Source organism: Echeneis naucrates, chromosome 5 (genome assembly GCF_900963305.1).
Source record: "Echeneis naucrates chromosome 5, fEcheNa1.1, whole genome shotgun sequence".
In the NCBI taxonomy this organism is placed as follows: Eukaryota; Metazoa; Chordata; class Actinopteri; order Carangiformes; family Echeneidae; genus Echeneis; species Echeneis naucrates.
The window spans coordinates 14,684,747-14,710,334 of record NC_042515.1 but is presented as its reverse complement, the minus strand read 5'-3'; the positions used below and the strand labels follow the sequence as shown (position 1 = coordinate 14,710,334).

Sequence of the window (25,588 nt, the reverse complement as noted above, 5' to 3'; positions counted from 1 at the left end):
TACACTGATCATTTTAAACTTTGGCCAAGAGTGGTATTTAATTTAGGTGAGTGACAGAGCACTTAAAGAATTAGCGAAATTATGGATGAGACATTTGTCAAGCTTTCTACTTAATTAAATGTAACAACACCTTTGGTGTATTGTTAAAATGAAATGTTTTTGACCCATTTTTTCACCTAAAGTAATGCTGTTGCTCATTGAAAAACAACATATGAAAAAAAAATTTGACGTTAAATATAGTTCATGTCAAAATATGCTGAAAATCAATCATTTAAGTAAGGAATTAGGCAAATCTTGATTTTGTTGCTAACTAATAGTCACTGAGTTATCATGATTAAAACCAATGAATAGTTTTAGTTTGGAAGAACTAACTAAATCCCTAACAAAGGAAGACATACCTTAAATTAATTCTCGATTCAACAGTCCTGTAATTGATCTTTCTCTCATGGCAATGTTCAGATTCTGTTGACAATGTGTTTGAGAGGTGCTGATTCAACTGTAAGATAATTTTGGAGACTCTAGTACAACTGAAAGGTGTAATAATGCACTACATTTCAACAATGCTGGAAATTACAGCTTTGAAATGATCAGTCACATCAACATGGTTTTAAAAACGATGATATTCATTTAACTGTAGAGAAGCCCATTATTGCAGTGATATGAGCTCCATTTGGGAATCGCACAAAGGAAGATTTCTCCAAATTCTGAGATGTAAATGTTTTTAAAGAAGGGCAACTGAAACTTGTGTTTTTGTGGCGGGCAAAGCATGGGAAACAGTGTAACTCACACCCAAAAAGAAAAGCTATAGTCAATGCAAACTGCAGAATAAACTTAAATAAAAAAAAAAAAAGAATAATAAAATAGAGCCGACACAATTACCAATGACGTCACCATCACGGCTTAGCAGAGGCGCACATACAATATTATGATACTTTAATATATATATATATAGTAATAAAAACGATCGCTGTATAGATAATTATTAATTTGGCCCGACAGGGGTGCTTGAGTTCGGCCCACTGTGAGCTCTCTCTGCTCTCTGTCATTTTAAGTGCTCGCTCCTTCCTCTTCATCTGCGTCTCCTCGGCCGTCGTCTGCTGCAAACTGAGAAAGGCCAGCGCCACAATAGATGGTCCACATCGCATCAAACGGGCGGTAAACCTCTAAAGAGGAGAGCAAAAAAAAAACTAAACAAAAAACTATCAAATGAAAATGGATTAGCAGCAGATCTCGTGGGGAAGAAGAGGCTCTCTGATCCCGGGGAGCTGGTGGCAGAAGATGACCGTTTTCTCTTCGCTGGAAGAGGCTCTGCTGCTGTGTGGGGGAGTGGGTTACATCCTGTGGTGTTTCCTGTGTTTGTAAACTAGACGGTGCTGAAAACGTCGGCCGAGTGAAGCCACAAGGTATAAATACAGAGTTTATGCTTTTCTTCGATACTCGATCGATTTTCAATGTGCATCAAATTGCCCGCTCTTTCATTGGTGAAGAACATTTCTTCCTCGACAAAGGGCAGAAAATGGATTTAGTCTGTAACACAGCGTCAATGCTAGCAGCGGTTAGCTCCTAACAAATGTTAGCTTCGTCGGGAGGGGGAGGCTCTCACAGAGCGGCCATCACGAATGTCTTTATCGCCCAAATCTAGTCTGGAGCCAGTTGCAGCTGTGTTTTAAATGTCGTGGTGTGGTGAAACGATGAATCGGCGCCGTCAGTGAGATGTGTACCTTCGTAAAGCCTCTGTATCAAACCGAGAAGCAGGTAGGCTAAATAATTGTTCGAGCACCAACATTGTAGTGGGCGAGGGCGCCAGCGAGCAGCTAACTGCGGGCTAACTGGTGTTAGCCAGCTTGTTCAACATCAGCAAACCTAACGGGAGGTCGGTGGTAATGTTGAGGCCACCTCAGCCACCTCTCAGATTTACGCATTTATCTTCAAAGCAAAGTTATGGTGAATTTTTTTTTCATACGAACAAACACGATGCCAGAGAGTGAAATAATCTCTCGGCGACTGAGTGTATTTATTGTGATTAGCGTTAGCCAATGTTAGCGCCCGCTGTCTATTTTCTTAGCAACGTTAGCTGGCTAACCAATTTCACTGGCGAAAACACTGGCTGTGCTTTCTTAAGGCTACCGCTCAATTTTGGTGAGCTCCACGGGCAGTTTGTGCCACAGACAAAAGAACAATTGGGGTCAAAGCCCAACATAAAGTTAGACAGGCGGCCTCAGGATCGGGCAGTGTTTCTTGGAGTAAAGTGAAAATCTGTGGCCTCTTTGTATCATGCTAGCAACAAGCCCCAGATCAAAACGCAAACCGTTGGAACATTATTAGCATCGATGCTTAACGGGAGCCTTGCTTGCTTTTAGCAAATATGTTTAACCAGCCAAGTCAAATTTCTTCAGATGTATATAAACAACTAAAGTGTTTTTTTTTTTTTTAAATAATTCTCGTACGGCCACTAGATCTCATATTGGCTAAAATGCAGTTTGGTTGGAATAATCCAGATATCCAAAAAATGATCACGTTTGTCTGTCTGGAGATTGTTTTTTTTTTTTTTTTTTTTTTTTTTGCAAGATGAAGATTTCCACTTTTCTGTGTAATCCATCCTCATCTTCATATGGCTCAAGTTGTCTCCTCATTTTTACATAGACACCTTTACAAGATGCTAGTTTTTTTTTTTTTTTTTCTTTTTAATGAAAAATCTGGATGTTTACTTTTTTCCAGTACAAACAGACCCTCCATACTACAAGACAGGGAAGATAAAATCCTTTGTGTATAGCCAGAATATCCAGATGTACTCTGTGGTTGCACTGCTAACTTGTAGTTTATAGCTGGACAAACCAGTAAGGGACGCTCCATTAGTGGAGGCTAAGTAATTAACAGCACCAGAAGTTAATTACCTCTCATGGTCCCAGTATGGATCAAATTTTCATTCTGGTTATTGACCTTTATCAGCAGATCTTAATCAGATTCTGTCTTGTCTTCTTCACTGGTTATGCTTTTGGTGCTCTTAACAGTCAACCATAGTTCACTCGAAACTATGAGCCTAAAATATTACAATATCGGCACAGTAAAACATAATCTAACATAAACTTTTATTTTTCAAAAGCAATGTAGGAATAAGCTGAAATGTTCATGATGCTACCAGACCGCCTGAGGATAAATTAATTTCAAATACCAGTCTTTCAACAAAACAGACTAGAAAGTGACTTGCAGTTTGTTGTATCTCAATGCAATTGTAGAAAAAAATTTTTTGACTAAAAAAAAAAAACAAAACAAAACAAAAAAAACTTTTTTTTTTTTTTTTTTTTAACTTTTTTCCCTCACTAAAATAAAACATCAGTGCTCTAGGTAAGCCTGAGGCAATAAGCCAAATTATAATCAGAATCATTTATTGTATAATTGTAGTCACATTATAGGCATGTATTCAGTATAGTCAAAAGTGGTTAGCCATAAAAATAATTTCTTGAATTATTTTGATAACGTTTAAGGATGCTTGATTGATTTATCATGCAGTCTGCTGTTACACACATCAGCCAGACTGGTGATTTTTTTTTTTTTTCCCTCCCCCCTAACCTAACAAGGTTGTGTTATTTATGTTTGCAGGAAGGCAGTAATTTATGTGTTGTGATTTTAATCTTAATTAAATATTGATTTTCCTCTGTCACCCAGCAGAGAAACGGGTAGGATATCCAGCTGTAGTCCCAATCACACCATGGTTATCAGCAGATTTTTTTTCTTTTTGTGTGTGTGTGTGTCTGGGCTAGTCAGAGGCAAATAATTGGATAGGTTCACCAGTTGCTTGTCTTAGACAGTTTTGGTAGCTGTAAAAGAGGAAAAAAAAAACACCTACACAAGAATTGTAAAATGTCATTAATCAAATATTGACCACCTCTATTAGTCAGTCTTCAAAGGTAAGTATACTGAGCAACAAATAAGCATTGATCTTAAAGAGTTGCAGTGTGAACAAAACAGAAGATACATTTTTGATCATTGTGCAAATGAAAACTATCTTGTCTATGTTGTATTTGTGACATTTATATGTTTTTGTAAATAATTGCCATCATAAGTGGAGTTTATGGTATGTGTCACGATAAAAAGACAGCGAGTGATGCTGTTGTAATTTAATGTTTGTCTGTTTCATCCACATCCTCCTCTTCCTCAGTTTTAATGCTAGATGAGTGAGGTGGGTGTGGCTTCCCACCAGCCCGACCATCCTGACTGACGGATCTCTGGATGACCTTGTCCCCACCCCTGTCCCTGCGCTCACATACACCACAGCAATGTCACATCTGCCCAGCAGCTCAGTCCGCGACCATATGAAATGGGTTTGTTTTGAGAACACCAAAAATGGTTACAAATAACTATTTGCAGTCTTGTGTCACTCAGGATGTTGTCGTTGATGACTAGCTTGGTATATGCCATAAAACTGGCAGTATTGTATAAAATGCAGATAATTCCAAATTGCAGACTGTTTTTAAAAGTTTGATACAGTTATTAATGTGCTGTTCTTCTTTTGTATTAATTTTTTGCAGGCAGGGCTGCTTGGCTGCGAAGCTGTCCTTTCCAGTATGGCCCTGATGCAGGCCAGCTCCATGGCCGCTCCACCCAAAAAAATGATGGCTCCACTTGGCCATGGACCACCGCAGAGAGAGGGGCCCGACCGAGCTCCCCAGAGCCATATGATCCTCCCATCTGGAATGAGCTGTCCACCCCTGGTTAGAACTCCCTTGGGAAATGCAGAGTGGGAAATTGGGCTGTTTATATAAAATTGGATATTGGGCATAAAATTGAAAATTTAGTTGTTTGAGCACTCTCCCTTTTGAATGCAGTCTAATCAATTTAAAACAATACCTGGTCCTTTTTAGAATAGTTTAAGTCCTTGTATTTTAATGGTGATGTGAATTGCGACATAAATGCTTTGAAGGATAGAAATCTATTGCCAAATCGTCATACATTAGGCTGAGTAGTTACAGTTGTAGAATTTCAACATGGTTCATACCTGAGTCTGTCTTTCTTTTTTTTTCCCCAGATATAAAAAGTTAGCCCTAAATATGGTTGATATTCTTCCTCCGTTTGAAAGAACTTCAGTGTTAAAGCGTTGATATAACTGAAGTCAAGATAAAACATTTTTAAACTTACACTAGCCTCAGCAGATGGCAGGGACACATAATGGACCCTCAATTTTTCACTTACTCATAATCTACACATTTTCATTTTTTGTTTTAGACTGTAATTGTTTTGAAATTGGGAAATAATTGACTTTGTCTGGCTCTGCAGCTTATCCGGAAGGAAGGTGAATTCCAGGCTCCCCGCCTGCTGGATGAGAAGGAGATGAGGGCTAACGAGGACATGCAGCAGAAAAAAAAGAACAGGAAGTCAGTGACGCCCTGTAAAGTGAGAGAACAAGAAGGAAGGGGAGGGAAGGTCAGTAGCTGGCTATGATCCCTAAATAGGGAATAGTCTCTGGTATGGATGTTCGTTGGGCCAAATTACATTAAATTTGTCTTTAGTTGCTCAAACATTTTTTCCTAAAGCATTCATCTATATTCAAGTGTGCCCGATTTGGAGCTTTCATGTGTGCACATTTTGTTTGTGTGGGGGTGGGGGGAGGAGTTCAGGGAAGATGTGGAGGGGGTGGAGGATCTCTGGAGAGGAAAGAGGGGGAGGGGAGCAGAGTGAAGCGGAGCACAATAACTGCAGTTGTGTGCATAACAGGGGGAGCAGTAACATGAGGGCATTAGGCCATTGGAAGGGATTGAGGGGTATTTCTCAATTCAGATGTATATTATATGTCGTAATAAAAACAGAGCAAACTTTTTTGTCTTGCTTATTTATACCAAAGATTACGGCGGTTTTACATGATGGAACACAAAAAAAGAAAAACAGACCAAAGAAAGCATTCATGTACCCATTGGAATAAAAATTCAGAGGTATTTTACATTTTTGTCCGATGTAGAGCCGTTGGGTTGGTATGTGTGGCAATTGTACTGTTGTAAAATGCTCAGCATTATAAAGGTAGAGTTTTGACACATGATAAACCATTGTTCTGTACTGTCTTCCTCAGGGCACAGGTGGAGATGAGAATGGTCCATCATCCAAAGTTCAGAAAAACTTCATTTGTGATCACTGTTACGGAGCATTTAGGAGTGGATACCACCTCAAGAGACATATACTCATTCATACAGGTATGGGTCGCGCTTGGAACGCCTGGAGTTTACAGTTAAGCCTAAGCAGCTTTTAATTCTAATATACATGAACTGTTTGTTGAAAGAGTCCCTGAGAGCTTGAGTTGGACTGAATCTGGGAGTAGACAGCAACTGTAAGGTTTTGCAATGGCCTGCTTAAAAACCTTGTTTGGTAATAGCTTTTGCCTCACAGCTTAATCGGTGGTATCTGTGGGGACTTGAACTAAAACTGGTGCTCTTCGGTTTAGGGGAGAAGCCGTATGCTTGTGCCGTATGTGACATGAGGTTTATTCAGCGTTACCACCTGGAGAGACACAGCCTCATTCACACGGGTATGCGTCCTTTAACCGTACCCATATTGCATAAATATGACTACCTCTGTAGTCTGTCACTGGAATCAATGGACAGATGCTCAGGGTTCATTTTGTCTGTGGACAGTAATTTCCAACAAAGCCACCCCCCAAAATCTGTTCAGCCCAAAATATAAATGTTAGTACCCCTCCACCCAAAAAAATAAACAAGACAAAAAAACATTGCATGAAATAAGTCAACTGTGTGCTTCTATAGTCCCGAGTCCACTATTAAAAATACATGTTGTTAGAATATTTATGAGCAGCATGTTTTCTTTCTTTCTTTCTTTCTTTCTTTCCTTCATAATTTTTGATGTCCATTATTTGCCATGACTATAGTTTCAATATAGACTGGCACCAGCTGTAGAAATATTAGCAACAGTTGAGAATCCACATTATTTTATCACGCTTAGAGAATTTACAGGATCCTTAGACGTGTTGGAAATTAGCCTCTTTTGTGATTGTCATAAATTCGGATTGCCAATTCACACTGTTGTAACAACTACTTTTGCTTATTTAAATTATTGTTTTGACAAAGAAGTAGGAGGTCCTTTGTTCATTTGGATTTGTGTTGTTGATGCAAATGCTGTTGGCTCCTGCCATTCAAAAAATGACTACATTCATGGCTTCTAATTCCACATGTTCTGTCATCTAGCAGTTGCTGTGTGCCCTGTAAACACCTCAGGCGGTACAAAATCAACAATGCACTGTTGGGCCGTTGTGGTTGGTTGTAGGCAAGAAAAGGGACCACATCTGACCACCTACCACTGCTGTCAAAGTTTTCCATGCAGGAGCAGATTGTAGCAACATATAGGTGGCCATATTCAAGAAATTAAAAAGTCCAAAATAACTATTAGTTTAGAAAATGTATGCTACTATCCCAATTGTCAGTGTTTATATGTCCATTCCTTTGATATAAAAATATTTCTATCATCATTTGATAACATCATCTGAAAAATATCATCAGAAAACTGAGTAAAACACCCCCCCCCCCTTTTTTTTTTTTATTTTTTTTTTTTTTTATTATGTGTTAAAATGTAGATGGCTAAAAAAATTTTCTCAAAACAACACCTTTTGATAGTGGACTTAGGCTTGTAGACCCCAGTGTATGTATTGTGGAAACCACAGGCCACAAGGAAAAGATTTGTTAATTACCGAATAATTATTTTTGGCTGTAATTGTTACATTGCCAACAAAAAAGTAACTGCATGGACATCAAAGGACTATGTTCTTTATTAATATTTACGCTGCACCGATTCACACCAAATTTTTGTTTTTCATTGTTTAAGAAGTGTGCACTGTGGGTAAGTCAACTTCCAACCTCGTTTTTTTTTTTTTTTTTTTCAAGTCAGTGACTACTGCCCCTTTATTCATGCAAAGAAGTGACTCAGTGGTAAACTAATGTTGAGCAAATCTACTCCTGGCATGGTTTTTAGATACGTATATACATATTTATGTAATTCCAATATCTTAGTAACAAGTCACTTGTGGTAACACTGCATATGTTTTTTTCTTTTTTTTTTTTTTTTTTTTTTTTTTTTGGGTCACATTTTCGCTCATCTAATAGACTGAATAGCTAATAATTTTATGCTCTGTGTGTGTAGGAGTGAAGCCGTACGCTTGTTCCATGTGTGACATGAGGTTTTTCCAGCGTTACCACCTGGAGAGACACAGACTCACTCATACGGGTATGCGTCCATTTACCGTACCCAGTTCAAATTATGAAACTTTATTTAATCAGGTAGATAAATTCTTCTTATTCCATAGAGGCTCTGCAACAAAATATATAAGAAAGCAAACGTGCAGGTTTAAAACAAACTTTAAGGCTTTAACCAGCTAAATCATGTAAAAATACTTCACTAATTCAAATAAGACTTTTCTTTGTTCAACTGATCATTTAGATATGTAAAGCTCTGAATTGAACTTTTAACAGTCTTGTACAATACCATTTTACATATCCATTATTAAGGCATCTTTATTGTAGAAATTATTTGGAGTGTATGAAAATACACCAGTAATTTCTGCAAGGGTTTGGCCTCTGAAGTTTATGCTTGAAGCCAGCTTTACTTTAGGAAAGATGTTTCCAGATTTATTTGAACTCATCTATTTATGAAATGTAAATTAAAAGTCAAACACAATGAAGAAAGACTTTCATGCACTTTATTAAAACAAGTGAGGGTTGACTTAATATTTCTATCACATTAATGGGCCTGTTGTTGAATGTGTCAGTTTTATCATTTTATTGTAATACACTATTTCAGGAGATATATGTAAACACTCAAACTCAAATTGCTCCTGTGGACCCCTCAAAGTGCATTATTCCTCTAGTACCATTGCTCTGCAACACAACTTCATTTTTTATTTTTTTTTTACTATTCAATATGTATTTTCTGGGCCAAAAGATTGTTTGCATGATAGCGTGCCATGGTTGCTCACACTTTGCGTACACTTTTATACATTAAGTGAAATACAGTTCTCATTGTAGTATTTTGTTCATGGATGTGATGGTTTAGGATCTCAGTTGCATTTTAAAGGATGTAATATGGTTTCACAGCCACAGTATTAAGAGGTAGGAGACATGCATTACAATGTAAGGCCAAATTTTTCAATTTTGAAAGATCAAGGCCATGGTATATTATGGGAATAGTCCTTTGATGTCCACACTTAATTTGCACACTAATGGCTGCACCACTCAAGTTTCCAAGCTGCAATTGTTGGGTTTAAATTAACATTCTCATTATATTAGTTGTGCAATTGCTGGAATAGATGCTTTTGCTGTACAGTAATGGCGGGGATCAGAGTGGAAGCTTTTGGAATAGCGTGCTAGAAAAAAAGCACACTTGTAACACTTGAAAGCAACGAACACTTTAATGCCACCATATATTGATTTAATGTTCACAATATCGAATTTAAGGCATTTTTAACCTGCAGTAAGTTACAACAAATGCGCTCATCTCAAACATTTGTAAATGTCATTGGTGGAAAAGTGTGCTAATGTTTCTGCTTCAGCTGGCCAGTATGATCACCGTCTTGATGCTGACTTGTATGTCTTGTTTTAAACATATTCAGCCTGTTCCTGTTGCTGCTTTGTTTCATGATGTGTCTTGGATGGGTTAAAAATGAATGCTCCCCATAACAAAGACCTTTCGCTTATTAGAATCAAACAAATCACCCCTTTGCATGAAGCTTGATGAGAATGTTTAATGTTTGCCAGGTCGTAGTGGTTTAATGTCTGTGAATGATGCTTCCCTTTGATGCTAAAGGACCATCTTAGCTAATATGTCGATACTTTGTGTATGTAGGGGTGAAGCCGTACGCTTGCTCCATGTGTGACATGAGGTTCTTCCAACGTTACCATCTGGCAAGACACAGCCTCACTCATACTGGTATGCGTCTGCTTACCTGAGCTTATTAAGTAGTGGTGTTATAGAAGTATCTTCACATTTTAACTCGTAGTGTAAACCAAGAGTTAGGGTGTGCAAAATGACTACTAGCTTTAAATATTCAAAATTTTACAGATGTATCCAGACATGTATTAGGATGTTTCAGCTCTTTAAATTCATGCATACATAATGGAGCATCTGTACATGACACAACTTCATCTTTTCCCCTGCTGAATGCTCTACTTTATCCTGCACATTAATATCTTGGCTGCTTTCAATATTTAAAAATAGATATAACTTAACTACTTCTTACTAAAATGATTGAAATCATGGTCACAAGCCCCCAACCTGCAAAGCAAGCATTTGTGTCTCAGGCTAACAGTATAATTTGTTGAAGTGAAAAAACCAAAGAGCTATTCTAAGGGAGGATGGATATGTGTTGAAACTTATTTCTTCTGTTTCTAGCCTATATTTAAAGACTTTTTATGTGTGTAGGGGTGAAGCCATACGCTTGCTCCATGTGTGACATGAGGTTTTTCCAACGCTACCACTTGGCAAGACACAGCCTCACTCACACGGGTATGGGTTTACACTGTTTCTAATAGTAGAGCCCAAATACCCAATTTACTTTAGTTGATCTGTTCCTTGTTATTACTTAGCAGTTACTCATTAACTCAAGTTTTTAAGATCTTCATGAAAATCAAGTCATGTAACTGTTGGGGCATGCTCTGCTGCTCTGTTTTTGCCTTAACCCTTTTAGACACTGTTTTGGATAACATTGATAATTAACTACCATGATGTCTAAATACTTTGTCAGTCTTTGCAGCGCATCCTGACATAGAGTACTCTTGAGCAAAAATTATTTCTATAGAAGTCCATTTTTATGTATGTAGACAGATTAGTACTAGAGGAATGCTGTTAGTGTTATCATGTTGGCGCCATTATTTTTAGCATGTCTGGATACATAAAATAAATGAGTGTGTCCTGTTCAGTACAGTGCGTTGTTTTTACAAAATACTTTGCTCTGTGTGTGCAGGGGTGAAGCCATATGCTTGCTCCATGTGTGACATGAGATTTTTCCAGAGATACCACCTGGCAAGACACACTCTCACCCATACGGGTATAAGTTTTACTTATCCCTCTCACTTTACTGTATCAGTTGTAGATATGGGCCCTTGAGTACTGGCCATCAGTGAGAGTACATTGAAACTAAATATCTTGTAATTTTAGCTACTCAATATTCTTGATGATGAAAGACAAAATTCCAAACACTATTAAGTTTTTTTTTTTTCCCTTTATTTTTTTGGATATATTAACTGTACTTCCTGACTGCTTTTGGTCTTGTCATTTTTGTTTTTGAATGTACAGACTAGTTGGCCATGAAAATACAGGAGATCTTGTAATCACACACCACTGATATTTAAAATGACATTTTGTGTACATAGTACTCTTTTCTAAAGTTTGGTACTGTATGCGTTTAGGGGTGAAGCCATACGCTTGCTCCATGTGTGACATGAGGTTCTTCCAGCGTTACCATTTGGCAAGACACAGCCTCACTCATACTGGTATGCTTGAATTAATTGTTCCCCTTTCACTGTGAAACCCTTCATATTAACCTACACATTCTTTTTTTTGTTTGTTTGTTGTTTTTTGTTTTTTTTTTTTTCACAAATGGATAACTGAATTTATTTATGGTACCATATTATGCCATTGTTGGTAAATTAACTTCCCTTCCCAAAAATGTTTAATAGAATTTTTAAGCTTTGTTGGAAAACTGTCCACTGAGGAAGTGACTCTGTCAGCTACCTTATTTTCTGATTAACACTGTAATGGTACTATTGCATGTTAGTCGTTGAGTATTATATTACACATTCATTGAAGGGCACATTACACTAAAAAGTAGTCTAAATGCAGGCATCAATAGTCAAGAGAAATCTTATTTGAACTTGTAAGAATATTTGGCGTGACCTAATAGTGAAATGGTTGTGAATTTCTCCATAAGCAGGATGACTGAATAAAGCTTGAGCGGGTTTGAATTGCAACATGTAAACATTAACTTCATTTAATGATGCACCATGTCTTGATGTCTGCAAGTCCTTAGACTCTTTTTTGTGAAATGTCTTAAACATATTTATATGCTAAGTTGCTATTATAAAAGACCTAAAGTCATATAACCATGTTTTTAACTTCATGTGGTGAAGTCCAGCTAACGTTCTTGTATTCTGTTTAGGGGTGAAGCCGTATGCTTGCACCATGTGTGACATGAGGTTTATACAACGTTACCAACTGGAGAGACACAGTCTTACTCATACAGGTATGTTCTCATTGGTTGCAATTTGACATTCTCCCTCTCTGAATTTGCTCCTGCATGTGCCCAAATTAATGTTTACATGGCTGCATCAAACTCGAGTTTGTATTGCTTTCTGTCACCGTATTGATAAGTGCTAACATTTCATGTAACATTTACAAGGAGCTTCATAAGCACGTGCATAACGACGCTTTTGCCAAGACTTTGTTTATGAAATGACATGATTACCATGAAGCAAAATCACAATTTCTGGGTTTGTAGTTTTTCATCAGATAGATTGATGGATAGATACTCTAGTAATCCTGAAGTAAATTTAAGATTTTCCTGAAGTCCAGCCAATATTTTTTTGGGTCTTTTGCAAGCCAAAGTTAATTTTCAGGACTGACATCTTTTCAGGTGCTCTCTATTTGAATCCGCTCAACTTAGCTATATTTAAAATTCTACTTGGACAGATGCATATAGATCATAGAGAACAGAGTCAGCCTCATGGCTGTGTGATCCCAAGACATATCCCAGTTTGAAGTACTTATGTATTATACATTATTAATTCATATTCTGAACACAAGCACCACTTTGCTTATGTGATTACCAAAAAAGAAAAAACTGCCAGATTCTCAATACTCAATAAAGCTGACTGAAACTGTCCCAAAACACATGGGGCCAAGAAAAAGCATTAAACCTGAGAAAGGAGAAAATCAGGGATTTCAGTTAGTGAGTCCTGCTCCTTTGGAATAACTAAGGATCATGACTATTGGATTCTGAATTAAAGTCTGTTGATAATATGGCTTGTTGGGGCTCTCAACTGCTGCGTGGCTAAAAACTGTGTGGGGCTTCAGCTGATGTGAGTTGGGCTCACCGAGCTTGGAACTCTACTCAACTTGGTCATTGTGTCATTTCACATTCAAAGTAATGGGAAGGAAATAACATTTAATCCCCTTTTATGAATGAATTTTTTTTTTTTTTTAAAGCACATTTTTTGTAAAGCTATTTTGTAAATGTTTTTATTGTACAATTTAAGCTTCAAAGAGAATATAAAGTTAAAGTTTAATTTTTAACATTTATTTTAAGATAGGTTTTGTGTAATTGTTTTCAGATCACTACTATGAATCAATTGATCATTCTAGAAACAGAATTTGCTCTACCAATCAATGTCTGACCTTAATGTGTTGTGCATAGCTGTTTACCAACTGCCTAAAATTGTCTAATCTCTGCGATCAGCGTGACAAAAGTTTATATGTGCGCCAATCTGTTGTTGAAATTCTATATACACACAAGCATAGTTTGAAAAACATGCTGTTGTGCTAGTTGGAATATGCTGATTAGGGAACCACGATTTCGTCTCAATTGATTGCCGGGTGATTTGAGAGGTTTTAGGTTTGAAATGATCTAATGTTGCTGCCAATATTTTCTTTACCCCTCAATTTTATCTATTTTAAACTTTCATCTTGGAAATCAGCAGTTATCTTTAATTGGATGTGAAAATGTCATTTCCAATTGGAATAACAGATTTTTATTTTTTTTTTTAAGCATGCTGGAATTGAAAGTGTAAATAAAGCGCTGATAAGTGCAACCAAACTTTACTAAGCAATTAGTAAAGTTTTGCATCGATCATTTTTGGCAGTTGAGTCTTTTAATGCTAAAGCTGGTACTTTGTGTGTATAGGGGTGAAGCCGTACGCTTGCACCATGTGTGACAAGAGGTTTTTTCAGCGCTACCACCTGGCGAGACACAGCCTCACTCATATGGGTATGCGTCTGCCAATCTTAACCCAGTTACAAGATTAGGATGCTGCAACATGTGTATGCTTGAGCTAGTCTTCAATATCTGTATTCATGTGATGGTTGAGATTTACTTTACGTGTTAGTAGCCAGTTGATGACATCATCATCTCATGTGTTGTGTAAATGGATTTTTTTATCGCCTATGGGAATTTTGTAAAATGAATCAAGCATCTTATTATATTATTCAAGTTATATTACGGCATGTCATTGGTTATTAACCACAGATATCAATTTAGCCCAGATTGGTATCTTTCAGCTCTAGAGTAGGAGTACATATTTATTTATTTTGGTAGCAGAGACACAAAATTAATTTTCTCGATGCTCTGCGTTTAGGTGTGAAACCTTATGCTTGCACCATGTGTGACATGAAGTTTTTTCAGCGTTACCACCTGGCGAGACACAGCCTCACTCATACGGGTATGGGTCCGTGCACCGTGCCCATGACATTCAGTGTTAGCAATCAGCGTGCACATTGAATTTTGTTAGTTCACTCAAAATATGCACCTGTTACATTTAAAGGAAATGTCAGTATGCAAGTTTAACATGGCTTCCTAGACTATATAATCAGTAAAGCAGGATAGCAGTTAATAAATAATAATTTCTTTGTTTTGATGTTTTTGATAACTACAACACCATGAAAGGATAGTGGAAGTTTTGTTTTGTTTTGTGCATGAATTGGCAATTGTGTGGTTAATAACCAATAGCTTAGATATTGCTTCCTAAATTAAACAAATGAAAGTGAGGCAAAGTAATATAATATTGCCACTTTGCATTTAGGTGTGAAACCTTATGCTTGCACCATGTGTGACAAGAGGTTTTTTCAGCGCTACCACCTGGCGAGACACAGCCTCACTCATATGGGTATGCGTCCGCCCACCTTACCCATGTCACTGAGATCAGACATTTTGCCATACATTATGTCAGAAACAGTCACCCTTCTAAGGCAATTGCCAATATTCTTTTACACTGACCAGTAGAACAATTCTTAATCAGGCCTCCCCTACTTTATGTGCATAAAAGCAGCATTAAAGCAAGTCTCAGTATGTAAATGAAAGCAGGACTGCAACATCATCAGCTCATGTGATGTGTTGAGTTGTGGATTTGGGATTTGGTTTGAAATTTGGATTTATTCTCTGTGATTTTGAGGAGAAACAACCCTTTAAAAATAATTACTAATTAAATAATTCAATTCATTTGAGTTATATCTCAAAAGAATTGAAAACAGTGGTTAACAACCCATCAATTCGGAATAGATATTGCCTATTGATGGATTGTAAACACAAAACTAAACTCTGTAAGTAATACCTTAATGCTCTGCGTTTAGGTGTGAAACCTTTTGCTTGTACCATGTGTGACATGAGGTTTGTTCAGCGTTACCACCTGGCGAGACACAGCCTCACTCATACGGGTATGCGTCAGTGCACCTGCCCTTCTCACATACTGTAGGTCATGACCACACAGTCTTCATAGTGGTAAAATCAGCAGCGTAACAGCTCTTGTGTTTAATTGCAGCGAGACCAAATTAGTAGTTGTGTGTAAAACTTTGTATTTGGCATGTGAAATAAGTATTTGTAACCTGTACTCCAAGTGGGCTGAGTAGTTGATTTAAGAGAATTGACGCTACCTAGATAATCCAGCACCGTATAAAAACACAAACCAAGAAGACTGATTTAAAAAAGAAAAGAAAAAACAGTACAGAAACATTTGTCCTTTTCCTGTACTTTACCTAAATTAAATGCTAGGTTGGCTATTAAGGTGATTTAAATCCTCCATTGGTTAAAGGCCACTAAAGCGAGGGTCCTAAAAATAAAATCCAGGTAATAATTGCAGTGCTCTGACTGTAATTGTTACTGTAGGATAAAGACGGCGATTCATTTTCATTGGGGATACAGGCAAAATGGTCAGTTGTAGTTGTATTAGTTGGTGAATGTTTTACATTAGAGAATCACTGGACATAACTTTTTGTTTTTGCATGAATTTGCAAATTTTTGGTTCATAACGAAAAGCTCAGGTATTCATGGTGAAGAATGGAAAGTGAGGTAAAGTAATATAATATTGCTACTTTGCATTTAGGTGTGAAACCTTATGCTTGCACCATGTGTGACAAGAGGTTTTTTCAGCGCTACCACCTGGCGAGACACAGCCTCACTCATATGGGTATGCGTCCGCCCACCTTACCCATGTCACTGAGATCAGAGTGTACTTGCATTATGTCAGAAATAGTCAGCTGCCTGAGGCAATTCTCATTCTTCTGTTTTTCTTTGTCAAGGCTGTCCCACATTAAGCATCTTGATTCAGCATGAAAATTAGTCTTAACATGTGTATAAACCAGTGCTGTGGCATCATCAGCTCATGTGATGTGTTTAGTTGTGGATTTGAAATTTAATCAACTTAGCTGAATGTATTATGCATTGGGTGTAAAATGGGGGAAAAAAATGTATTTCTTTAGGGAAATTTTACATGAATGAAAAGTGGTTAACAACCCATCAATTGTTAATAGATGTTTCAAATACACTTAGTTACTGATTGATGGATTGTGAAATAGACATTAGTCCTGAAAATAATATATTGATGCTCTGCATTTAGGTGTGAAACCTTTTGCTTGTACCATGTGTGACATGAGGTTTGTTCAGCGTTACCACCTGGCGAGACACAGCCTCACTCATACGGGTATGGGTCCGTGCACCTGCCCTTCTCACATCATACAGACCACCATTTATTCATTATTGTGCTAGCATGAGGGGTACGTGTGGCTTTGGGTAAAAAAATTAGTCAGGGTTATGTTTTTGGTAGGCTATCAGTTTAGTTGCTAATAAGAATGGTAGGAATTTACCAGTACCCTTCATTGTAACCTGGAAATAAGTTATGTAGCAAAAAAAAAAAAAAACGGTTGCTGTACTCCAGAATTGTCAGCTGATGGTATCTTGTATGTTCATCAGTCCTGTTGCCGCTCATCTCCACAAAACAAAAAGCTAGAGGCCTCGTGTGCCATAAAGACAGTCTGCCTCGCTCCCGTTTAACTTTAAATTCTGTCTTGATTTGGAGAGTGTTGGTGGGAATTTAAAGGTCAATATCCACGTTTAGCTTTACAGATAAAGTGTTTCATTTGATGCCGTTCATTTTCAATCAGGCTTTGTTTACAGGCCTGTAGAGTTAGTTTTTCTTTGTACCATTAATAGAGGAGGACAGGGAAGAAGAACTGTAATGTAGCTAGTCCAGTATTACTGGAGAGCACAGGAGTGTGTTGCCTTCCAGTTTAATATTCAGGAACTTGACTCCATTGCCGCTTGGGACTTCTGGCCCTAGAATAATCCTGGCTGTAATTCTTGGGCTCATTCTTAATTGAAAATATACTTCTTCTTTTTTTTCATTCAATTAATGAGCCAAATTTTGTTGAAAGTAAAACCATATCTTGGGCTGACTTGGGCTTAGTTATAAATTATTCTTATTGAACATATTTAAAAGTCTTCTGAATATGTCTGCTTACAGCATTATAGAATGACTGACTATTTAATGTTTTGTGGGGTAAATACAGGCATAGTAGATCAGAGGTTAGAGGATGCTGAAGGTCTAAAAAGTCTTGCTTGTGCAGTGTGAGTTGAGAATGCTAGTTATTATTATGCAGATTAAACAATTTAATTAAAAAATTATCTCTCATGGTGCATTTGACAGATCTTGGTGTTTTGTTTTGCTCCACATCATGTTTAGAACATTTAATTCTGTATTTCTAGTTGCATGTCTGAACATTTCAAATTTTCACCAAAAAGAAATGCACATCACATACTTTGAATCTTAAGACATTTTTAATCCTACCAGTGTTTTAGTGCTAGTGCTAGCTTGAGCTTGAAAGTTCTATGTACATGCACATGTGGGTGGTAGGGCTAATATATTGCTCTGTGTGTGTAGGGGTGAAGCCGTATGCTTGTTCCATGTGTGACATGAGGTTTATTCAGCGTAACCACCTGGAGAGACACAGCCTCACTCATACGGGTATGCGTTCCTTTACCGTACCCTTATCACTGACAGAGGCTCTGGCGCTTGCAACATAACGAGCTCACAACAAACTCGAGTTTGGATTGTCAAGTCATTTGATGGGATGTTGAACCAGCCTCAAAAATACTTGCTCCAGTTTTTGGGGCATCCATGCTGCGTAGATCTGGGCCATGAAAACAAGAAATTCCACTCTGATCTACACATAATGAGTTGATGACGAGGCCTTTTAGAATGTCCATTTGTTGAAAGTACACTCTTAAGTTACTCGTAGGGCAGCGTTTTCCAACTTTTTGTAAGCGTTGGAAATGTAGTCTGCAAAGAAAGATTAAGTGAAAGTTGCACTCTATTTGTTCGTACAAGACTCTAAAATTGATGCATTGACTGTGTATTTGTGTGCTCTTGTAGGAGAGAAGCCATTTGCTTGTGACATGTGTGATATGAGGTTTATCCAGCGCTACCACCTTGAGAGACACAAGCGTGTCCATAGTGGGGAGAAGCCTTACCAGTGTGAACGGTGCCAGCAGGTGTGTATGATCGGACACAAAGCAAATAGGGCCTAATGTAACAATGTGATCTTCATGTGTTGTTTAAATTCAGTCTTGAATACACATTGATGTATAAAATGTGCAGTGTGATTAATATCTTAAAATTGTAATGTAGACTCGGCCTTTGTTGAATACCAAATTATTAACCTTGTCCAATTCGTGTTTCAAGAACTTTTCTCGGACAGACAGGCTGTTGCGGCATCGGCGGTTGTGCCAGGGTCGTGGCGTAGCCAAAGTAGAGAACCAGCCATGCTGCGAACCACGCCCATATCCCCAGGAGCCCCCACCCGCACCCCCAACCTGGAGTCCCTTGCATCCCCCTCCAGGCCGGCTGGCGGTCTGACATTCCACCTTCTCTACACCTACAACCCCGCCAGAGACGGGACAAGCCACAGGGTTTCTTCTTCTCAGCTCTGTGCTTAGTGGCACCACACTCTAGCACAGACTGTTCTTGCAGCTCCAGTCTTGGGATTACTAATGACAGAGGGACATTCGTGTTTTTGTTTTTGTTGACTTTTTACTGTTTCCTTTTCTTCTGTGTTTTTTTTTTTTTTTTTTTTTTTTGAAGACAAGACTTTTCTGTGATGAACAGTGGTCCTGTTTTGTACTTTATCTATTTCATTTTTGCAAAAAGAAAAAGGTTTTTATTAATGTTGAAATATATCTACATTTGGCGGTACTTGGGAGGGGCAGGGGGTATTGTTTATCCTGATGTGTTAGCAAAAAAATGGGATGAAGTGGTGAGGAAAAGTGTTTGAGCTTCTTTCAGATTTATTTTCCTACATGGCCCATTTTGACACAAAAGGATTGTCAATTACATCAAAATTGATAGAACTGATCTCTTCTAAAAGAAGGAAATCTCTCTGTTGACCTGTCATTTGGACCAGATCTTTCCTTGCTTTTTAAGCAGACAGAACTTGAAGCATTAAGACATGTCTGTGAAAGCAATTCAGGTCTACACGTCTCAACCAACGATTTCCTTGACTTTGTCAACACAGGAGGTATAGTCTCAATGATTACTTTATGTACATAATTCAAAGTTAGTATTATTATTTCAGTATGGGACTTAGGTTATGTTTTTTTTTTTTTTTTTTTTTTAACATATGAACAAAATGGGTCAAAAAGAAACTGAAATTTTGAATTTGGTTCAAATACAGTCTGTTGCCACTGTTTCATTGAAATCCTGAGGAAACCTGGGGAACTCTTGTTTATATAAAAAAAGAAAAGTAATATCAGACACTGCATCCTAGCTGTAAACCAGGACATCCAAAATGTGGATAATGAGAGGGAAACCTGCAGCTGTCTAGTTATCAGACGTGTTGGGTCACAGGGAGTATCCCCTGTGTACTGTGTGTTCAGTGTCATTTATGGCGTGTTGATGACTCAGGAAATGGCACAGGATGGCAGCATTAGCGAGTCCTCCTTCTGAGTTATGCTGTTGTACTTACCACTGTATATAATTTCAGTATATATGCAGAGATCTCCAGTGCTTTGCAGAAAACTGTCTCTCCTGGCTATGTCCATAAATCCTGATCTAAAATAATGCAGGTCAGCTGCTTGAAGTCCCATCATGTTGTCTGTACAGATTCTCACGTCGTGAGATTAGTGGGGGTATACAAAATCATGTGGCCTTAGTGTGTTTCTTTTCTTTCATTTGCCTTTTCTCAACCGTTTATTATTGTGGTTCAGATGTATTTACTAAGACGAGACAGCCTTTCATCATCACAGTTTGTTTATTTTTGTTTTGTTTTTTTGTTTGTTTTATCCTAAAACTGTCAAGGTTACAGGCAGTTGATGGCTTTAGTGGCGTTAAAGCAAACTAATGCATTCTCCTGTTGAGAGAGGGTGTCTATAATGGCAATGAATACTTTGGGTCATTGTTACTGATAACATAATACAGTATATATTCCTAAAGGAGCCCCTGGGAGTTGGGACAGTACTTATGAGAAATCAATAGTGCTAAATTGTTTCCCAATTCAGTGCTTTTACCGGTCGCAGGCCATAGCAGAATCAGCACTTGCTCGATTCTGCTTCACACTAACAATTGCCTTTTTATCCAAATATTATGTGGTTGGTGTGTAATAATGGATGTCTGTCATGTCATTGGGTTTAGCCTTAAGTAAGTGCGAATACACAAATAATAATCATTGTAGTACTAAATGATATTGTAACAAACGATTTCTTTTACCTATGATGAACTTTGATCGTACTGTGTAGAAGTGACTTTGGTCAGACAGTAGAGAGACGATGCATCAGAGCCACTGTGCTGCCTGTTGAAGGATTTCTCAAACTTGATCCTTGATGTGACTGTGTTGGTGATGGCACTGTCTTGTCTGTACTGTGTAACCCAAGAAATCAGTGTGGACTGGGTCACAAGGCCGGACACATGTTCATATCAGGACATCACAGCTGTGCTTTGATGGCACAGTGAGGAACAGATGGCTGAGCGCCATCACAGGTGATTTCAGGGGAACGTAGTCTTATCGGAATCACCCTGAGCTGAGAGGAGGATTTAGTTTTTCATATTATTTAAAGGTCTAGATAATACTGAATTCAGAGATGGAAACCCTGAGTCCTGAGTGCTTTATCTGGTCTTTAATCTGATGCAAATAACTTGCATTACTGAGTTAATATTTTGTTTGTTTGTTTTGATTGTTGTTTTTTTTTTACCTGAAGTGTTATGGGGAAGCATTCTTTAAATGGCTCATTGATATCAAGACAAAGCAGTGTGGCAGTTAAAGTGTGCACAAAGACAGGATTCAGTTTTAAGTAACTTGGAAGTGTAAAGCAAAATTCAGTGGCAGCGAAGGGGCCAAGTTTGAGAAATGCATTAACTTGCTGTGGAAACACTATTCCAAATCTGTGGAAGGGATACTGCTGGCACGAGCACATACTAATTATGGCTAAAGGGCAATGCAGTATCTAGTCGACGTCACTTGTTAATACCTTTTTGTCATTTATTGTTTTTAGTATTATCAATCTCATTGTTAAAATGCAATAGAATCCTTGAGTCTCAGATCATTTGTTTATAAGATTGAGGTTTAATTTTTCAGACAGATCAAATGATTTATTTGCCTGAGAGTTTTCTCATCACATTTTGATGATTGTTTCGAGGACCTTTTTCTTTTTTTTTCTTTTTTTTTTTTTAATTATTATTATTATTCTGATGAAATTGTAAACACTGGAGTGAAAGAAAAAAAAAGACAAAAAAGAGAGATGGATATTTTTTTTCCTTCAGACTGTACTAGATTTTAGGTTTTAGACAAAGCCTATTTCTCCTCAACTTGATACAAAAAGTGGACAGAAAAATTTGGATCAGTACAGTTGAGAGCCCAGTATGTTCAGTAATTTTAACATTAGAGGCAGTAGTACCACAGGAAAATGTTTTCTTTCTTATACAAAGTCCCTGGTATTTGTAGTAAATTATATTGATAATGGTATTAGATGAACAACAGCATAACAGTAGCTATCACAGATTAGTTGTTTTCTTTATTAGTCTTGCATGCAGAGTTATGGTCCTCAGTTAAGATAGGATCTTGATATTGATTATTTTGTGTAGGAAAATGAGTGCTTAAGAATAACTTCCTAAAAAAATGTTACAATGATTATTGTAAAATGGGCTAACTAATATGTACCCTTGTGATCCAACTAGTTTCAACTGTATGAAAATCAGAGGAGAGGCTTCTTACTATTATGCTGAAATAAAATAATTTGTAAAGCAGCTCTGTTATGCTTACTGAATGTGGTCACTGAATGTGGACTTTGATGGCTTTCAATTCATATCCATGATGAATGTGCTCATCAGCCAAACATTTGCTCATTCCTCTTTCTTTTTTCTGTCTTTTTCATCATTTATTGAATAATCCTGAAGTAACATTTTAAACTAAGTTCTGTTGTTCACTGACTCGTCCAGCTTTCTGAGGTTTTGCTCTCCTCACAGGGGGACCGGGCTCGGCTGCAGTGGCCCCGGGGGCCCTGCGGGGGGCAGCAGCCGCTCTGGTGCGCAGGAAAAGGAGGCCGAGGAAGGAAACACAAAGGTGGACGGATTTGTTGTTGACTACAAAGCTGAGTCCTCAAAGGCGGTCCGGGTCAGACCGTCACTCAAGCTGGAAACAACGTCACATTAATGCGACGTTTGAACCCGACAGACAGACAGACAGACAGACAGGCAGTCGGCCATGACAGACAACAACAGTCCGGCACCGGAGCCCGGCAGGGCCGCCGGGGGGCACCGGGAGGCGGACACGGGCTCTAACCCGGCTCCGGGACTCGATGTGGCTCTCTCCTCCAGGTTCCTGCAGGTGGAGCTGGAGCTGAACACCCACCTCCGGCGGCTCACCTTCAGCGGGCCGGTCCGGTTCATCTACAACCCGCTGGAGTACGCCTGGGACACACACCGCTGCTACGTGGAGCGGTACTGCCGGGCCGGACAGAGAGTCCTGTTCCTGGGCATGAACCCCGGACCCTTCGGCATGGCCCAGACCGGGGTGAGCTGGAAACAACCACTGTGTTTTAATATATATGGCGCAGGTTGGCCCTTTAAGTCCAGTATAGATCTGAAGTCCGACGAAAGTCAGCTGGCTGGTCTGTATGAAAACAAACCTGCCATACATTCATAAAAGGGCTCATTGAGATCTCTGCTCAGACCCTAATGGGTCCATTGCCTTCATATCCAGGGATTTTAAAGTTTAAAGTGTTTTCACTACATCTGACATTGTCCATCACATACCTGTGCTGTTTAGTCTCTATGGCCTCAGTTTTCCTCACCAGATCTTGGTCTGATGTTTCCCTCTAACAAACTGAACTTCCCTTAACTTCATTACCATGAAACGACTGTGTTGGAAAAGCTCAAATAACACCCCCCCCCATTTTTTTTTTTTTCCCCTTGCAAAGGTCCCCTTTGGCGAAGTCAAGTCTGTTGTTGATTGGCTGAAGATCACAGGGGAGGTTGGTCGTCCCCAGGACGAGCATCCAAAGCGAAGGATCATGGGACTTGCCTGTACCCAGAGCGAAGTGAGTGGTGCACGTTTTTGGGGTTTCTTCAGGAAGTTATGTGGTGAACCAGAGAGGTTCTTCCGACACTGCTTTGTGCACAACCTTTGCCCACTAATATTCATGAGCGACAGTGGGAAGAATCTGACCCCCCCTGAGTTGCTTGCTGCGGAGCGGGAGGCCCTCTTGGCCCTGTGTGACATTGCACTCTGCCAGGCAGTCCAGGTGCTGGGCGTCTCCATGGTGATCGGCGTTGGTAAGGTGGCAGAGCAGCGGGCGCGGCGAGCCCTCTCTGCTGCAGGGGTAAATGTGCGCGTTCAAGGCATCATGCATCCATCACCTAGGAACCCGCTGGCCAATAGGGGCTGGGATGAAGTGGCTAAAGTCAAACTGGAAGAACTGGGTGTCATGTCACTGCTAAAAAACACATGACCTAATCAGACTGAGGTTCAGGTTCATGCTTTCTCCACGTTTCCGAGCCAGAAACAGGCCGAACTGACAATGGAAACTAAGTCTATAGACACATCTGCTCTATTTCTTTATTTTGCTGTGAAGATCTGTCCATCTTTCATTTTTCAGAGGACAGTGTGGCACGAGGTGGAGGATCCATTATCAGTACTGCTTATCTGTCAGGGTTGAAGGGAGCTTGTGCTAAACCAAGCTAACATTGGTTGAGCGCAGGATTCACTTGGATAGGTCACTGGTCCATCACTTGGCTAAGGTATCAAGACAAACCACTATTCAGACTTGCACTCAGGCCTACGGGTAATTTAGAAGAGAACGTGGAATCTCACAGAAAGGCCTAAGGCTCAGGAATCAGACTTTATTCCTGTGAGGCTACAGTGCTAACACTGTACCACCCAGGTTGATGAAAATTGACTCAAAGTATTTCTACACTACACTTACATCCCTTTCATGGTAAAACCCAAAATGAACAATAACACGGGCAATGGCTAAGGATGGCGTCAGTGAACAGTGAACAGTTTAGGATTTAGCTTAAGCAGATTAACAAACAAGCAGCAGATCACGACTGTGGGGGTTGTGCAGAATAAATGATTAAAATATAGCAGAGCTAGGCAAAAATGAGGAGTGACTACCTTTTCTGAAGAGAGCATGAGTGAAAAAGTGGCATCAACCCATAACCTCATTGGATCAACAGCAGTCTTACCTACATGGGTGAAAAATGTAAAGGGTACCTCAGTCTACAAACCATTCAAAGCATTCAACAGGATGCTTTTAAGAGGTGGCTCTGTACCCCCCGCTGGCCAACATGACTGACTGGAAGCCAAGTGGCTGCTCTTCTGTGCAGCACATGGTGGAACCAAGATGACCAACAGGAGTCCACAGGTGACAGCCAATGTCCTTTTAACCACCTGGAGAAACACAAGGGAGGGGGGGCAGAGAACCGGAGAGAGCAGGAAGACCAAATGGAGATCTGGCTCTGCCTTTCACCTAACGTTACTCTAACATTTGTCATATCCACAGCTGCGAAGTTTGCAAAGTCTCTTTGTCAAATTGTTGCTCACACTTTCTGGTCAAAACTTAAATCCAAGCCCAAATATGGATAAGGTGCTAAATTTGCCCCTTCTCTCAGAATTGCCATTTTAGTTAATTAGTATACTTAGTGGCATACAACTAGAACAGTGACACATGATTTATATGGAAAAGTCTCTATACAAACAACTGTTAAACATTACAAAGACATGCACTCATTACTATTGGACTGATGCAGAAGACTGTCCTTAATTCTTAACAATCTACTTTTAGTTGTCATTTTTTTGATAATGTTTTATTCATTCATATATGGGTTTCATCAATCCTGTTTATGTCTGGGCTCTTGAAATGAAATGTTTCCTGGTTAAATAAACCCAGAATAATGAAAAATTTGATCATTTCTTGTTGTGGTTCTCTAAAGATGAAGTCTTCCTGTCAATAAACACCAACATTTAGCCTGTTTGTATTACAGTATGCTAACACAGAGAATGTTACTGAATATTGCTTAATGTTGGCATGCTTAGTAAGGTTTAAACTGAAGGGAAATGAGTTTTAGGTGCC

General features: G+C 38.8%; 2 protein-coding genes across 23 annotated transcripts; both read left to right on the top strand.

Moving 5' to 3' along the window:
- The first annotated feature begins 1,066 nt into the window (after window positions 1-1,066).
- On the top strand, window positions 1,067-22,262 carry znf740a (zinc finger protein 740a). Of its 22 annotated transcripts, none has more exons than XM_029501885.1 (21): window positions 1,067-1,403; window positions 4,160-4,322; window positions 4,530-4,712; window positions 5,275-5,421; window positions 6,062-6,182; window positions 6,431-6,514; window positions 8,137-8,220; window positions 9,835-9,918; window positions 10,411-10,494; window positions 10,952-11,035; window positions 11,397-11,480; window positions 12,146-12,229; window positions 13,886-13,969; window positions 14,337-14,420; window positions 14,781-14,864; window positions 15,328-15,411; window positions 16,077-16,160; window positions 16,590-16,673; window positions 17,910-17,993; window positions 18,402-18,520; window positions 18,711-22,262. In XM_029501885.1, exons 2-21 carry the CDS (start codon window positions 4,278-4,280, stop codon window positions 18,882-18,884), a joined length of 1,965 nt encoding a protein of 654 aa, XP_029357745.1. In that variant the 5' UTR covers window positions 1,067-1,403; window positions 4,160-4,277; the 3' UTR covers window positions 18,885-22,262. The 22 variants fall into 22 exon arrangements, with proteins under 22 accessions (XP_029357745.1, XP_029357751.1, XP_029357750.1 ...); XM_029501887.1 differs by lacking the exon at window positions 1,067-1,403 and adding an exon at window positions 1,601-1,755; XM_029501891.1 differs by lacking the exon at window positions 6,431-6,514.
- A 294-nt stretch (window positions 22,263-22,556) lies between these two features.
- LOC115043772 (single-strand selective monofunctional uracil DNA glycosylase) lies at window positions 22,557-25,420 on the top strand. The gene is made up of 2 exons (XM_029502464.1): window positions 22,557-23,028; window positions 23,435-25,420. Exons 1-2 carry the CDS (start codon window positions 22,720-22,722, stop codon window positions 23,963-23,965), a joined length of 840 nt encoding a protein of 279 aa, XP_029358324.1. The 5' UTR covers window positions 22,557-22,719; the 3' UTR covers window positions 23,966-25,420.
- The last annotated feature ends 168 nt before the right edge of the window (window positions 25,421-25,588 follow it).

Excerpts from the sequence above, each read along its gene's own strand:
- znf740a (XM_029501885.1), top strand. The coding sequence starts at position 4,278 with ATGTCACATCTGCCCAGCAGCTCAGTCCGCGACCATATGAAATGG. Across the intron at positions 16,161-16,589 it reads ACACAGCCTCACTCATATGG|GTGTGAAACCTTTTGCTTGT; the intron begins GTATGCGTCCGC and ends CTCTGCATTTAG. Across the intron at positions 18,521-18,710 it reads AGTGTGAACGGTGCCAGCAG|AACTTTTCTCGGACAGACAG; the intron begins GTGTGTATGATC and ends TCGTGTTTCAAG.
- LOC115043772 (XM_029502464.1), top strand. The coding sequence starts at position 22,720 with ATGACAGACAACAACAGTCCGGCACCGGAGCCCGGCAGGGCCGCCGGG. Across the intron at positions 23,029-23,434 it reads TCGGCATGGCCCAGACCGGG|GTCCCCTTTGGCGAAGTCAA; the intron begins GTGAGCTGGAAA and ends CCCCTTGCAAAG.